This window comes from Ascidiella aspersa, chromosome 8 (assembly GCF_963924565.1).
Source record: "Ascidiella aspersa chromosome 8, kaAscAspe10.2, whole genome shotgun sequence".
Lineage (NCBI taxonomy): Eukaryota > Metazoa > Chordata > Ascidiacea > Phlebobranchia > Ascidiidae > Ascidiella > Ascidiella aspersa.
Genome location: NC_139454.1, coordinates 5,909,140 through 5,925,354, shown reverse-complemented (window position 1 = coordinate 5,925,354; position 16,215 = coordinate 5,909,140). Strand labels below are relative to the sequence as shown.

General features: G+C 37.2%; 1 protein-coding gene across 1 annotated transcript in view; it reads right to left on the bottom strand.

The window, feature by feature from the left end:
* Positions 1–16,215, bottom strand: part of LOC146135505 (dual oxidase 1-like) — a 42,648-nt gene that overhangs the window by 12,824 nt on the left and 13,609 nt on the right. The window contains exons 11-22 of the mRNA XM_083395769.1: positions 14,672–14,827; positions 13,674–13,787; positions 11,941–12,122; positions 10,680–10,801; positions 9,678–9,824; positions 7,956–8,119; positions 6,985–7,143; positions 5,432–5,617; positions 4,637–4,862; positions 3,566–3,659; positions 2,733–2,956; positions 1,477–1,600 (exon numbers count right to left, since the gene is read on the bottom strand). Of these exons, the coding sequence (XP_083251895.1) occupies positions 1,477–1,600; positions 2,733–2,956; positions 3,566–3,659; positions 4,637–4,862; positions 5,432–5,617; positions 6,985–7,143; positions 7,956–8,119; positions 9,678–9,824; positions 10,680–10,801; positions 11,941–12,122; positions 13,674–13,787; positions 14,672–14,827 (1,898 nt within the window). The remainder of the gene's footprint in view (positions 1–1,476; positions 1,601–2,732; positions 2,957–3,565; positions 3,660–4,636; positions 4,863–5,431; positions 5,618–6,984; positions 7,144–7,955; positions 8,120–9,677; positions 9,825–10,679; positions 10,802–11,940; positions 12,123–13,673; positions 13,788–14,671; positions 14,828–16,215) is intronic.

The following is a 16,215-nucleotide window of genomic DNA, read 5'->3' as shown; positions in this document are numbered from 1 at the left end:
GTTTAGGGTGAGTAGCGAATTGAGGTTTAGGGTGAGTAGTGAGTTAAGGTTAGGGTGAGTAGCAATTTAAGGTTTAGGGTGAGTAGTGAGTTAAGGTTTGGGGTGAGTAGCGAGTTAAGGTTTATGGCGAGTAGACAGTTAGGGTTTAGGGCGATTAGACAGTTAAGGTTTAGGGCGAGTAGAGAGTTAAAGTTTAGGGCGAGTAGAGAGTCAAGGCTTAGGGTGAGTAGCGAGTTAAGGTTTATGGCGAGTAGACAGTTAGGGTTTAGGGCGATTAGACAGTTAAGGTTTAGGGCGAGTAGAGAGTTAATATTTAAGGCGAGTAGAGAGTTGAGGTTTTGAGAGTTAAGGTTTAGGGTGAGTAGCGAGTTTAGGTTTAGGACGAGCAGAGAGTTAAGGTTTAGGACGAGCAGAGAGTTATGGTTTAGGACGAGTAGAGAGTTAAGGTTTTGGGTGAGTAGCGAGTTTAGGTTTAGGACAAGTAGAGAGTTAAGGTTTTGGGTGAGTATAGAGAGTTAAGGTTTAGAGCGAGTTGCCACACACGGGATTCGTACAACGACGGCAAAGGCACGTACAGATTTGTTTAGGTCGTCAGTTGTTGATGATGAATTGCAAAGGCGAAAAGGTCGAGTAGATCGACATCATCTTGGTTAGGACGTTTCGAAACGCTTGGCTTTGGAAATTATTATCAGCTTCATTTCAGATCCGTTCATGTGTACCCGTACTACCCAAGTTCTGGTTTTTATTTGAATATCATGTATGGATAATAACGTGGAAAATCACAATAAAAGGTGATTAAGTTCAGATATGGAAGTTCACATTAAAAGTCAAATTTTAGCGAAAAGTATTTAATTAAAAAACTTTAAAATGCGGCACTTTAAGCAGCGAAATATTTTATCATATTAACATCCAAAAAAATGATTTTCGGTTTACTAAGTTCTGTACTTAGTTTAATCTTTGCCAAGTCAAGTCATTTAAAAAAATTGACATAAGCAGACTCAAGTCAAATATTTATTAATAGACTTAAGTTATAACAACATTGGCAAAATGTTTAAAATACGACCACTATAGGGTTAAGAGCTTGTCGAGTAACAAATAATATAAGAAACGGTGAAATAGACAAATATTGCTATGAAAAGTGCACATGAGTTGTAATGAGTAGCTATATAGATAAGTGACATGTATTGTTCTCTTTTAAAGAATATTTTAAGTGTGTGCAATAAGTGTTTACAGGAAAATGATTTGACTGCTTTACAATGAGACATTCCAATTATTTTAGTAAAGTTTATGGTTGAGTTTATATTAAAAGCACAAGCCTCGTTTGAAGAGAAGCTAATGTATGCTGCATTGCTGCACAGTAAGATGCCGGATGCTTTCCCATAAAAGTAACTCCAGGTTTATAAAATGTAATTGGAACGAAAACAACAAACTAAAGCCGATAGAAAAAAAGTGGCGTAGTGGCAGAATTCTACTCACGGAGATCCGTAAATCTTTGCCGACGCTCCCCTGGCGCGCCTTAACTTGGTCGTACCCTTTCGTCGGGCGTAACGTTGTCTTGAGTTCGGGCTCATTGGCGTGTTCGGCTTCTCAGGTGAAGCTTCTGTGAAAACAAGGTTTTACAAAAATTATGACTAACGCAAACTGTACAGTTCCGCAACGCATCGATGTGTATCGTTGCTACCATGCAAGACAAGGAGGCCGAATAAGTATAAGTGTGTATATTCGAGTGAAAGATTCAGTGCACAAAAAGCTTTCGTGTTCCATTTCTCTCTTAAGGTTTTACCTGACATCTAATTGTAAGAAAAGCCTCGATAGTAGCCGTATACAACCTGACAAAACGAAAAACCAAAACATAATTACTTTTAGTTCATTGATTGCAAATTCATTAACATTTTTGATACAATACATACAAAATATCCGGAATATTTTGCATCCTGCTTTAATGCACAGCATGTACTTAAAAAGAAACGAATATGATCTTTAACTAAACCACACACTCTTCACACCTAATCTAGCACCAGGCTTTCCCAACATTTTTCAGCTTGTCTAATAACACAAAATATCGTTTTTCAACGTTTGCATGAATCAACGGCACCTTGCACACGTTGTACACCAACCAATGGGATAAGGTATACACTGAACTCATTTTTAATAATACTGAATGCAATCACTGTTTGCAAATGACTTGACTCGACTTAGGTCTTTCGACTAAAATGACCTAACTTGACATTAAGTCTTTTAGACAAATGACTTGACTTGGACTTGGGCATTGTGTCAAAGAACATGGAAGTTTTTTTCATTAAATATTTTTTTTATGAAATATATGTTCATAAAATAAGGGTATAAACCTCAAATTTTGCACACAAAACAATTTGCCTGCTGTGTATTGTGTTTTTGACGAGTTTACCAAGTTTAATAGTTTTGCGTTTTTTTAAATCAATACCTTCACTGGGACTTGATTGGTTATTCTTTGCAAAATACTTGCCTTGGGATTAGGTTATTTTACAAATAACTTGCCTTGGACTTCAGTCATTTTGAAATGACTTACAACACTGTTATACACCTATACAAGTAACCAGGCAAGCTGTTTCTAACATGTGAGCACTAACATTAACTAATGGCAAGGGAAAGTAGAATGCCAGATTACGGTATTTTGCGAATGACTTGCCTTGGACTTAACTTATTTTGAAATGACTTGTTTACAACACTGCAAAAACCGCTGCCATCCATACTTTGAGGTGGACTGGGCGTCGGTGTTGGGGAGAGTCGTGGTATCTTTTCTCCTCCAGGAAAGGCAAGGGATGCTTCACTGAGCTCTCCCTGGTAATCGGACATTATGTGGAGAAAGTCTTCCAGGTTGAGGAACTTTTTGTTGCCGTAACGCGACATCATTTCGTTCACAAGGTCATTAATCTGATCAAGGTCAACCTTCGCGTTGCTGATTTCCATCATCGATCTGAATGGGAGGTAAAGGATTAAATAATATAATTGCAAATGTGCCCGAAATAGCTCTTGCAACGAGTCACAGTCAAATGAGTGTTCCCACTAACTGTGTTGGTTAACTTAATTTAATTCAAAGATATTAATGAATATGCTGTTGCTTCCAGGCATTGTGTTTTTGTGAAATTGTTGTTCCGGCAAGTTTTATTTTTTTACTTAAGTACCAACGTTTCGACCACCTATTCAGGCAATCTTTTTCAAAGCAATATAATTGCAACTATGGGAGGAAAAATTGTTTGTCTGGTAGGAAATATATTTCGTGCATAGGTGCAATTATATTGCCCTGAAGTAGATTGCATGAATAGGTGATCGAAATGTTGGTACTTAAATAAACAAAAATTGCCCACAGAACAATTTTACAATAAACAGATAATAAATTACTAACTTAAACTAAACCAAAATTACTACAAATTTTTTTATAAAATAGATACTAAAGGTGTTTTTGTGCGATTATTCATGTTAAGATTGACAGTGTAAATCTTTTAGTTATCGGTACTAACTTTAAAAAAATCTTGTTGATACAAAGATTCAACGAAACAAATTGATTGTACAATAGTATACTGACCTTAGCATGACCTTGAAGTTGTCAACAGACATGGTTCCCTGTTTTTCCAAGTCATACATATCGAACAAAAGTTTGGCTTTATCTTTTGGCGAACCTGTATTAATTATATTTTGACATTGGAGTGACTTTCAGTGGAAAATCAAAGGCAATTTAGTAAAACTAACAATAAAATTCGTTTCTGTAATGCGTGTGATCTAGAAAAGCCACTGATTGTTAAATTGTCCGAAACTCTACCATCCATCAATCGACGGTCATTGTTTTTTATCACGAAATGTCGTTGTTCGTCCATTGTTAGTATTTCTTGTAAGACGGTGAATTTTGTTAGTTGTAGAAAAACAATTACAGGGAAAGTCTCGTATTGTATTACTTAAGCCAAACACTGTACTTTAGGCCTCGCTGTTTTTAAATGACTTAATGTCACTCTTTTTAAATGACTTAACTTTACTGAAGTATTTTCGAGGCAAAATGTCCAGAACTAGTGCTGATATTTGCATAAGGCCAATTAAAATAGCCATACGTCACAATACAATAAATGCTGATGAACTAAAATGGGGTCTAAATACCTTAAGTGGTAAAACGTCTTTTTTTTAATTAAACCTTATTCTTTAAAAAATTGATTACTTTTAAATATACACTAATATTTTAATTGGGCTTTCATGGACCCCCTAAAATTTTTTCACGGACCTTCAAGGGGTCCATGGACCCCAGTTTAAGAACCCCTGATATAAATCATATAACAATATAAACAGTAATTAGTATGGTGAACGTTGCACTGAATATGTGATAATAGAAATTACCTTGACCCTTGAAAGATAAAAGTCGACCTTAATACCTGATCAGTAACAGCAGAATACTCTACCAAAGCTAGCGATTTAAGGTCAGACATAATTGACAGATCCTAAAATATATATATATATATATATATATATTTCGCCAATAAAGGCATCGTCAGTTTATCTTACTTTTGACTGTATCATTTATGTCAAATGTGTCTGACCTGAATTTTGCTAGAGTAGTTTGCTGTTAGTCTGGCGAACGGTTGGAATTCTCGGCCAACACATGCGGACGCACCTTTGTAGAAGAGCACCATGATGTTGAGAAATTCGCGGAAGGAGACTCCGCCGTCATCATCACTATCTGCCACCGAGAACATCTGTTCGACGAAGAGGCTGTCGGGTTTAAGCTGAAGGTACTCCGCGAACTCTTGCTTTGTGAGTGTGACATTCACCAGCTTGGACGCATCGGCCTTTGTCGTCGGCGTCGACTCTTCTTCCAAGTCTAAGTTCATGCTCATGGCCTGGGGTAAGGTTCGTTTAGACCACGGCTCGCGGCTGCTTTTGTATAACTTTGGACAGGCTTGGATAGGAACTTTACATTAATTTTGCCGTTGACTGTAATGTCTATACAAAATCAAGCGTGTGAGTGTTGACTTAAACAAACCATTCATATGTTCACGATGTAAAGACCTGGCTTTTAGGAAGGCAAATAACACCTGGTAAATATTTTTGGCGGAAAAGTCTTCTATCTATACAACTGCCGCCCTTGGCGAATATTGGAACGGATATCCTTACTTCATTATAACAAGTACTGATGCGATTTACAGCATTAAAACACATTTAAGAGTTATGGTTATTTGGGCAAATAAGTAACGCCAGTATCGACACCTTATCTTAATTCAGCTGCAGACAACTTAAAATTCGAATTAATTTGGTATGATATATCACTTTGTAAGAATCTAAATGGGGGTATCTAGATTGAGCTCGGTAAAAAACTAATCATTTCAGATTCCATTGAGTCTCGCAATAGTGTACAGGAAAGCCACTGTACAGTCATACAAGAGAGAAGCGATTGTTTTTAATCTCCTACCTGAGCAAGAGCTGTTTTGAAGAAGGATTGTAGAATGGCGTCTCTCGCCTCCTTGGTGCTTGCTTCCGCTAGGAGGTGCCCTTCGCTGGTGTAGGTTGGTTTCCAAGGCAACCCGCTGGCCTCGATAAGAGTCGAGAGGTGGGCGAGAAAGTCCTGGCGTTCCTCCTCGTCGATAAACTGGAGAACCTGCCGATCCGGGAAAGAACGTTTTAATGACGAATCGTTTTTTGTTTTTTTTAATTAAATTATCTTTACACCAGAGTTGGATCAATTACATTAATTCAGCTCAATTACAATTACAATAACTCCCTTAAACGTTTCAATTGCATTACAATTACAACTATATTAAAACCTGTAATTAATTACATCAATTACAATTACAAATTACAATTGATCCAACTCGGTTTTACACTTTATTTTAAAAAGGTCTTGATTTAAAAGGTATAAAAAAAGTTGGAAAAGCGTTTGTGGTTTTGATAGCTGAGTGGTAACCTCAATGTTTACTGTTTAATGTTGACACTTTTATTTGTTTCGCTTGCCTTGTGGAATACTCAAGTGCAATCTATTAAATAAATTTGCCTACACCTAAGAATTACTTTTAAATTGGAAAAATATTCACTTTAGTTGGACAAGCGTTTGTGTTTCTATAGCTGAGTAGTAATCTTAATGTTTACTGTTTGGTGTTGACACTTTTATTTGTTTCGCTTGCCTTGTGGAATACTCAAGTGCAATCTATTAAATAAATTTGCCTACACCTTAGAATTACTTTTAAATTGGAAAAATATTCGCATTACTTGAAAAAGCGTTTGTGTTTTTTTAGCTGAGTAGTAATCTTAATGTTTACTGTTTGGTGTTGACACTTTTATTTGTTTCGCTTGCTTCGTGGTATAATCGAGTGACTAATTTATTAAATAAATTTACCTACGCCTTATTTAGACTCATCCCAGTTTTCATGCCATAGCATTAGAACATTTACCCTGTTTTTAGTTTTTATAGGAATAAATGACTATTGCAGCTAATGGACTTACCCAAATATGTTTCATGATTGTAAAGTATTTATACTTTTAAACGAGGCAAGTAACGAATACCAACGATATTGTGAAGCATGTCCTAATACTGCCGAAATGTAATCACATTTACAAAACACAATCCTTCGGACAGTAATCTTTTACAGTTAATTTTGACAATATAGCAATCACTTACAAAACCTGTGCCGTCTGTAGAACTTTTTTTGCGAAGCAAACGTGGATTGATAAATAAATTCACAATATTATTTGTCGAGATCTCGAATGTCGAATTTAGAGACCTTTTCAGCAAAACATATAAAGAAATGTTGGAAATGAATAAAGAGTTATTCGAAACGTTCAAAATGATAGCTACTTCTGTATGGTCTTTGATATTCTTATTACGTATATACAGTAGTGTTGTACGCGTTTGACAGACCAAAGTTTGGCAAAAGTTTGATTATATCAAGGAATAGACAATGTTTGATTATATCAAGGAATACTGCGATTTTAGCCTGTACTTTTCAAACAGCCGTTATCCCAACTTACCAGATCATACGCGTTTTTCTTCGCACGCACGTAGACGTAGGAATTGCCTCCGTTGTTGCTCAGCACTAACTTCATGTCGTCGGCGAGATAGAACTTCCGACGGTCCTTTCCCCCGACTGCCGACTTACGGGTAATAACGGGACCCGGTCCGAAGCTGAGCTGCATCGCGGGAAATAATGTTTCTTATCAAGTTTGTAGAGCTCTGTAATTTTTATTCCGACGTTTCGACGTCCTATGCAGGTCGTCTTCATCAGGGTAAATAACACTGAATGCGACTAGGTGCGCGATAAACAAAGGAAAAAAGGAAAAGAATGGAACGCAAGCACGTCACAACGCAACGAAAACAACACGCGATAACGAATGATTGGGCCTCTCATCTTTAAGCAGGTGCCTGTAGCACGCTAAAAGCATCACGTCTGTTTTGATGTTCATTGTGTTGCCCCGTTGGTGAATATTCCGTGACTCAAGAAATAGTCTTTTCCTGTAGTCAGATTCCCGGGCCACAACAGACGCCGCATTGAAATCAATAGTTGTGGCCCGGAAATCTGACTACAGGAAAAGTTATCGAATATTCACCAACGGGGCAACACAATTAACATCAAAACAGACGTGATTCAGTTTTTTTACATTATAGATTAGAATTAGAATTACAGAATTCTTAAAACAACGAATTTTAACCGAAATTTCAACTTCAATTACATTACAATTTATATACGTTTTAGCATAGCCTGCTTTTCAGACTGTACAAAACATCAACAAGTATTTCAATTCTCTATTTTGTCTGAGAGGCTATAAATGCCGTCTGACAAATTATCATTTGTTGTGAAATCCGAATTACGTTAGAACTAGAATTAGAGCACACAAGCAATTCACAAATTAGATTAGAATTACAACTACCCGTATTTTGCACTAATTCATTGAATTAGAAAAAGATAATTATCCAGTTGTCAAGTCTGTCCACATCTACTTACCTGGACTTGCTGTACATTATTTTCGCCCAGCACCTCGCTGACAAGTGCCGTGTTGTCTACGCGCTCCTGACGCACACTCTCCCGCTTGGTGGCGATACGCTTCTTCTGGCGCTCGAAGTTGCGCCGCTTCATCGCCCCCAAGCGGTTAAGGGCGACCAACGCAACTGCACAAAAGTAAAGACAGTCAAAAAATCGAAAAAACAAAGGCGGGGGTGAAAGACTTTTCAGAGGCGTAGCTAAGGGGGGCTGTGGGGTACATATGTCCCCTGGCGCAAAGGTACAGGGGCGCCAAAATGAGGCGGATTTTTTAGTTTGCCACCGGGGGAAAAATACCCTTGGCTATGCTTGGTTAAAGTAGAATTTTTGTTTTACCGAAAATCATTAACATATTTAGAGATGACGTCACACAGTTACGTCATAATACAGGCAACTCAAAGAAACTTGTTGTTTTCGTACGAGCCCTTGAGCAAATATGCAACTGAAATCTAAGGCTAAAAACATTAAAATAGACAAATTGAATGTGTAAAATGTGAAGATCTCCTCCGCCTTACACGTATATGACAACAGTAAATATTCTTTAGACCTTGAATCATTTATATTGAATTAAGAGACTGATGATGCCTTATATTTTGGCGAAATTTTTTTTGATTTTAAAATAGACCTTATTATTGACTGACTTTGACTAAGACAGGAAAGTCCAAGGAATATTTACATTCAAGGAGATACGACAAAGCTTTGCGCGAAGCAAACACTCGTTTCTTGCATATTTACTTAGCCAAGGGAAATCAGTCTGTCACTGGACCTTTGAAGTGTTACGTAGAACAATTTTTTTTTCAGGGGTCTCTGTTAATAACACATTCCATTTCAGGGGTCTATGTTAATAACACACAATGCCTAAGAAATGTAATGTCTATGGTTGTCGAGGCAATTACAGGGAGGAACCCTACTCCATAGTGGTATCATTTCCAACTGATAAAGTACAACGAAACCGCTTGATTGATGCCATGCCAAATGAAAGTTCTAGTTTGCTACAGCTTAAGCAGATCTATGCTGGTGCTAATCATTTTGACTGTGAATGGATTTTAGTTTAAGGTGGAAAAAGACCAAGCCAACCACCGTCCATTTTCCCTGGAGTTTTAAAGTCATGCTTAAAGCAGGTCTCCTCAGCACCCAGAACTACAACTGCTTCAGCAGAGGTTTTACCTAAAAATGTTAAATATATATTGCAGAAAAATTAAAAAAATTAACTTTCAATTATCTTATTTCAAAAATAACTAAATTGTTCGTCTTAGACATGTTTCTGTTGAACTATCCAGGCTAAACTGTCCATGTATAAATTTTAATTTAGTCACAGGGGAACATACTGTGTGTTTCACTTGTTTAAGTGAGAAAATATGCACTATTTTAAGTGATTTAGCGCTATTTTTTATGTGATTTGACATTTAAATGATCTTTAGATGACCTGGTAGAAGGTTAAAAGCATGAAAAAGTAATTCCTCACCCTTTAAAACCCCCAAGAGACACCGGAACGAAGGTTCTACCATGTATTTGACACAAATTATGGTGGGACCCAAGTTCCAGATACCGAGCATAGAAGATACCAGTCCTTCTATTTAAGGTGTCTATGATACGTTCTGACAATTTTGTACAAGACAATTAATATTGTAGCTTTGTAGCTATTTCTGTTTTAAATAATTGCACAAATTATAAATGCCGACTTACGGATGATAAATACTCCAATCAAAGCGAAGGTGAGTACATAGGATTCCCGGCAGACATTAAAGTTGTCGTAGGTCTTCAGTTCGGTACACGGCTCCATTTCCGACCCTGTCAATTGCTTTGGTTGTGGGCAGAAGAGCTTAGAGTCTCCTGTAAATGTTTGTTAAATTGTTGTTTTCGATATTGAGCCAATAAGTAAAATATGCGACACTTGACCTTACAAATCACATCGAAAAAATTTTAATTTCAAAATCACCTTTAAAACTTTATAAATCCAAAATGGCAAAAAATGGTTGTTGACGAATCAAATGGATTTCTCGCACAAGGTCGACCGCTCTTTTATTTGAAAACGTCGATATAATTCCTTTTGAAAATACTAAGCTCTACAAATTCTAATAATATTTTGGACATATGTTTGGTGATATTGTTTTTCTGTCTTAAGTTGCCGGCAGGATTGGGACAATAAAGGGATTTCGTATGCCTTATTTATAATTAGGCAACATTTTGTTTAAATAAACACTTTTGTAAACCTGGTGAGCTCTGATTTTATTTCTAATTTATTTTCGCCAATGTTCTAAATTTCTTGTCGCATTTTTATCCTGTTAGAGTGTAGGGGTTCTTGAACGGGGGTCCATGGACCCTTTTGGTGCCCGTGAGCTAGTTTTAGGGAGTTCATGAAGGCATATTGAAATATTAGTGTATATTTAACAAGTAATCAATTGTTCAAAGAAAAGAGTTTAATTAAAAAAAATATTGCACTACACGTAAGACTTCATTTCACATTTACATTTTTGAAGCGAAATTAGCAGATTTATGAAGTCTATTTGCATTGTGACGTCAGTTTACTGCGTCACTTTTAAAATTGTTTTTAGAGGTCCGCGGTAAAAACAGTTTAAGAAACCCTGGGCTAGACGGCGGCCCTGTCCCACGTCATTACAAACTAGCACTAATGGACGGGGCGTTTGTTACGAAACAATCGCGCGCGCAACGACAACAAATCCGAACCTGGCGCGTTCCACATGAACGGTTCCTCTTGAATGTCAGTGCTCGAGTTCAAGTGCGGGTTCGTCCGCAGAATGACGTCACGAATCGTCGTGACGTTTATCGCGCTGACGTCAGCAACTGGGCTGCAAAAAAAGTCAATTGCTGGTAAATATGTTCAGTTTAAAACAAGGGAACAAGCGGCGGTCCGCTATGCGACTTTAGATTTTAACCAAAACTTAGCCTGTAAGAGACTTACTTCGCTCTATCCAACTATGTCACTCAAATACTATACTCTTCATCGACGTTATACTCTTCATCGACCAAGAAAACAATAAGAATAAGGGGTTATTAAAATGGGGTTCATGGACCCCTTTGGCGTCCGTGAACTAATTTTGGGGGTCCATGAAGAACAAATTGAAAAATTAGTGCATATTGATGAAGTAATAATTTTTTTTTAAAAAGCGTTTAATAAAAATAAAATGTTTTACAGGTACCATTGAATTTATTTGGATTCTATTTTAGCACATTTCCGAAAGTCTATGTATTGTGACACAAATTTATGAAATATCAGCATATTTCTGAAGTCTATTTGATTGTGACGTCTATTTATGCAGAATTATAAAAACAAAATTGCCTACCGGGGTCCACGCGAAGCAAAATAAATCGATAAAAACTTTTAGAACCCCTGGTTTAAACAAGGTGGGGAGAGGGCAAGCTGCTGCCGGTAGTGTGACCTCAGCTGTTAAACAGAACTTAACTTGTAGGAGATTGTGTTCGCTCTGTCCTACTATGTCGCTCAAATAATAGCGATACACCTCATAAGCGCAAAGATGCAAACACAGGAACATAATTGCCATAGGTATTAGATATGTATAAAAATGCTGGAAAGACATAAATCACAAGAAAGTAGATTTAACAAAGGGTCGTCTCGCAATGTAGGTGTTCGAATTATCAATACAAAACACGCTTATTCAGAATTCACTCATTTCGTGCTGTATAAAATGTACAGTTTCGGCGTTTAAGGTGATTACGCCGAATCTTCATCGAGATATTTTAGTATCGTCCGTTCTTCTGTAATTAGGTTTCAATTGTTTTAAAAGCCGTATAAATTTAAAAAAATTTAAAATGTACCAGCGTGTTTTAGAATAACCATTTTATTACCAAATAGGCTTCGGTAAAAGTTAAAAAAAAAACAGAATAAATAAAACAATTATATTTACAGTTGTCTGATTTTCAAAAAGTTTTTAAACCCCTTTTCCTTTTTTGGCAACAAACCACATACTTTTGGTCCGTATTTTCGAACCAGAACCGATCGCCGTCTCTGAGTTGAACGAACTGGTCCCTGAAGGCTTTGCAGAACATCTCCCCCGGTTTACCGTCGCCCTTAGCTTCCAACAAACCGCCGGTGAAGATATCCAAGCGCCAGAGCTGGTCGGCATGAAGGTCTCTGAGCTTTGTTAAAAGCTGAAACGAATAGGAACTGTGGTTTTATCTGTAAATCTCAACCTCTGAAATCCCTCTGAAATAATAAAATTACAGTTCGGCACACCGACTGAAATTTTCGTTGAGTATTTTACTGAAATGTCACCATAAATTGAACTGGAACAAGACAATCAACTTAAAACACGTTGGAAAATGTCATTTTATATAATGATCTCTTATCTAACAACACAAATAGTTGTGTCAAGAAGATTATCATTTGAAAAAAAAATGATTTAAAAAAATTCTGAAAGACCTATGGGCGCCCTTGGGCATTAGAAATGGAACACCAGGGCGCCGCGACACCCCGGTTGAGAACCACTGGGTTGTATGCACGACAAACTTAATGTAGTTGTCCGTTCATGTACAGCGGCTTAAATGTCGCATTTCACAGGTTTTTATTTTTATTCACGTTAATGGTTAGAGCTGAAAGAAAGTATTGTCTGCTAAAAGAATCGAGAAAAAAAGTAAAAATAACACAAAAAAGTCAATTCCTTTATGGGAATTAACACATTAAAACTATTTCGTCTTAATACTATAGTATTTTTCTGCTTTAGGTATTGTTTATTTGTAGGACATATTGTGTGTTTCCCGACCCAGCACTACTTGGTTCATCAGTTCAAGTTTAAATAGCTCCAAAAGCGCTACACTTTGTACTTTTGTAGCATGGCTCGATTCGTCTGTGATACCGGTTGGCGGCACACGTTAGAGAGAAGGAAGAAAAGCACTGGATATTATAGCTTAAGTGAGGAAGGGAAAAAGGCAAAACGGCGAGTTCACGATCCAGCGATAATATTACAGCTTTAATTAGATAACGTCACTACACGAGTATCTAAAACAGAGGTTCCCAACGTGGGCGGTACCGCCCCCCTGTGGGCGTTGGCTCAGCGCTTCTTTACCGTTGGGACGTGGAAGGCTGCCAAGTGTGTCGCGGACAAACGGAAAACGTATTCAAAAATATTAGACATATTTTTTAACATTTTTTATTTTGTCGCCAATGTAATAAAAACTAGCAGGAAATTTAAAAGAAATGCCGTTATACCCCCAAAAAATCGCGCTCGCTTCGTTCGCCAGGTACGCCCGGACTTAAAAACATTAACAAACACTATTACACTTTTCATTATTAGTATGGATAAAAAAAATCCGAGGCCCGCCTGATTCACAGTTGTTCTAACATTTTTCTTAGTTAACATTTTGCGCGGCCCACAGAGACATTTATGAGTTTGGTTGCGGCCCGCGACTGGAAATGGATTTAAAGTCTTGGTGCAGAAAGATACAAATTTTTCCTGGTAATGACATAACCTGGTGAAATAATGTATGTATAAATTCCAATAGTGAATGTATGTTAGGCAACCTAAAATATCACTGACAGCTTATCGAAACGAAAGTGAAGACAATATGATGTTAGACAACGATTAATATAATACTTTACTGTAAAGCAAGATGAGGAGGGCGATATGAAATAATACTAAGCCCAAGGGGGCACTAGTGTAAAAAAGGTTGGGAAACACTGATCTAAAACCTTGTTTTACTCACCGCTGAGTCACCGGCAAACAAGGCGGGATTTATGTTGTTGAATGACGTCACTGCTGGGAATCCCATTTGAGCGCGGGCGTTGTTGTAGTCAGGCAAACCAAGGTCACGACCGTGCTACGCAACAAAAGCAGAAGTTAGAATAAAATCAAGAGGTTTAGGTTGAACACATTACATTGAAAATACTCACACTCCAGTTATTTTACAAACCTGGGTGGCTGTAAATTGGTGTTCTCAAGAGATATATTAAAAGTAACATTTTGTCAAGAATATATCATGCCGTGCTAGAATAATTGAATACAAAAACTAATGCCAGGCTATTTTTAAATAAAATTGAACATCCCATTTCTGGGTTGTAAATTCATAATTGTGTTGTTTGGAAGTGTGGTTTGTTAAATTTCGGCCATTAAATCTGATGCTGGGTTGGCATCCTGGGTTGGCATCCTTCGGTAAAGTGCGGATAGCTGGGTTGGCATCCTTCGGTAAAGTGCGAATAGAAATAACATAACTTATAAGAAACAAAGAATAGGCTATACAGTTATACAGCGTTAAAAACTTATCAAAACTTGCGGCGACAAAATAAATTCTACTAATGTGGTGTGATCGGAAACAATGACGCGAACAAAGTATAAATAGTAAAAGTCAAAAAAGTCAAAGGCTCTCAGCACCTAACCAATGGTCAAATTCTGTTTAAATATTTTTACTCTGGCAAGTATTTCAGGACAGTTTAAATTGAGAGTATTTTCCAAGTAAACTTAAAGAAACTGGTCAAAATGGTGAAAATCTACCGAAAATTATGGAGTCGTGAAAGGACAGCAAGATCCATCTTCACACTGTTTGTATTAATTGAAAAAGTCCTTAGATTTTGCAAATATGTACACAGTAATTGAAATACCGGACGTGAATCCGTAATATGCGGCGAAGATAGGGTCTTTGTAAAAGGATCACCACCAAAATAACGATTAAGAAAACCCTAGTATACAAACCCCACGCGAAATCACCTGGATTGTTCTTGCCGCCAAATCTTGGCGCGAAAACTGCAGCGATCCGTAGAAAGAGTTCAACAGGTCAGAGTTGATCACGTGGTCTTCTTTTTCGGCCACCTGGCTCGCCATGCCCAGCAAAATCTCGTCGATGTCAGTCTCCTCCAGCGCTTCCTATAGTGCGACGGAAGAGTTAAATAGTGCGACAGAAGAGAAAATAATTGACGTAGGCGGGATTTAACCATTTAATAAAATATATAACTTATGACACAAAAGGATTAACACTTACTTGAACTGTTAAGTAGCAAATCGTATTTAAACGTATGACTACCTAATAAATATTTTTTTCTATAGTTTATAGTTTTAATTCAAATTCGAGTTCTGGACGAATATGGCGAGTCGGCGGTCGTGAACCAAACAATACGAGTACAAAGTTCTGCTCTCAATTTTTTTAGGATTAAATGGCTAATAGTGATACAGATCCAGCACAATACAGTACAGTTTTTGCTTAAAAATGACTGAGTCGAGTCAATATGTGTTTGTGTTTGCAAAATTTGGCCGTTCTCTAGTGAACAGCCTTAGCCCTACAGTACCCTTAATACCGCCTTGCTCCCTTGAGAGACCAATGTGGCCGTATACCTACAGGAAATACAGGAAAAAAACAAAAAAAAAACAGTAGAATAAAGTTTAGGTCTGGCCAATACCTAATAGTCGCAATTACGTCTAAATCGGATTGGTCTCACACGAGTCGGAATAAGAATTAAATGATAAAAAGACCTGACCTGTACAACATTTACCTAAACCTACTCCACCCCTAAGTACATCACTAACTTTCAAAATAATTTTAACCTTAACCCATTTGCTAACCCCTACCATTAACCCCCACTGAAGTGAGTGTACGTACGCAGTTTTTTAGTTAGGCATCAGTGATCGCTGAGAAAATCAAGAGGCTTGAGTTTTTGTGATACGTACATATTTGTGCATATTTGCCTATAATATAATAGTTGTGAAAATTAACTGACAGTTACATTGCGTACTCATTTTGATACGTGCATCTTTGTGCGCACATTTGCCTATTATAGTTGTGAAAATTTACAGACAGTCGTATTGTGTGAGCAGTAGTGCAGATATACGCGTGCCCCCATAAAGTGAACCATAAAGGCGTAATTTTAGCATATAAAACGAAACAGAATGCATTCCATTACCGGCAAATGTATTCCTTAACAGTTTCACGTTAATGATAAGCAGTTTTGTAAACAAGTCGTTTTGAAATGACTTAAGTCCCAGTCAAGTCTTGTACAAAAATAAAAAGTTAATTCCCAGTTCAGCAAGTCATCAGTTGCCAAGTCAAGTCCCAGACAAGTCATTATTAGAGCAAGTCTACTTCAAATCAAGTTATGACATAAAAACAAAACGTTAATGTTTTGACTGGAATGTTAATTAATGAAGTGCTTGACGAAAATAGACATCAGTGATATGTTTAATTAAATCTATTTCGTGTCGCATCGTCGTTAGCAGGAAGTTTACCGTTTTAAGATCATTTAAAGTTAAAACATTGGTTT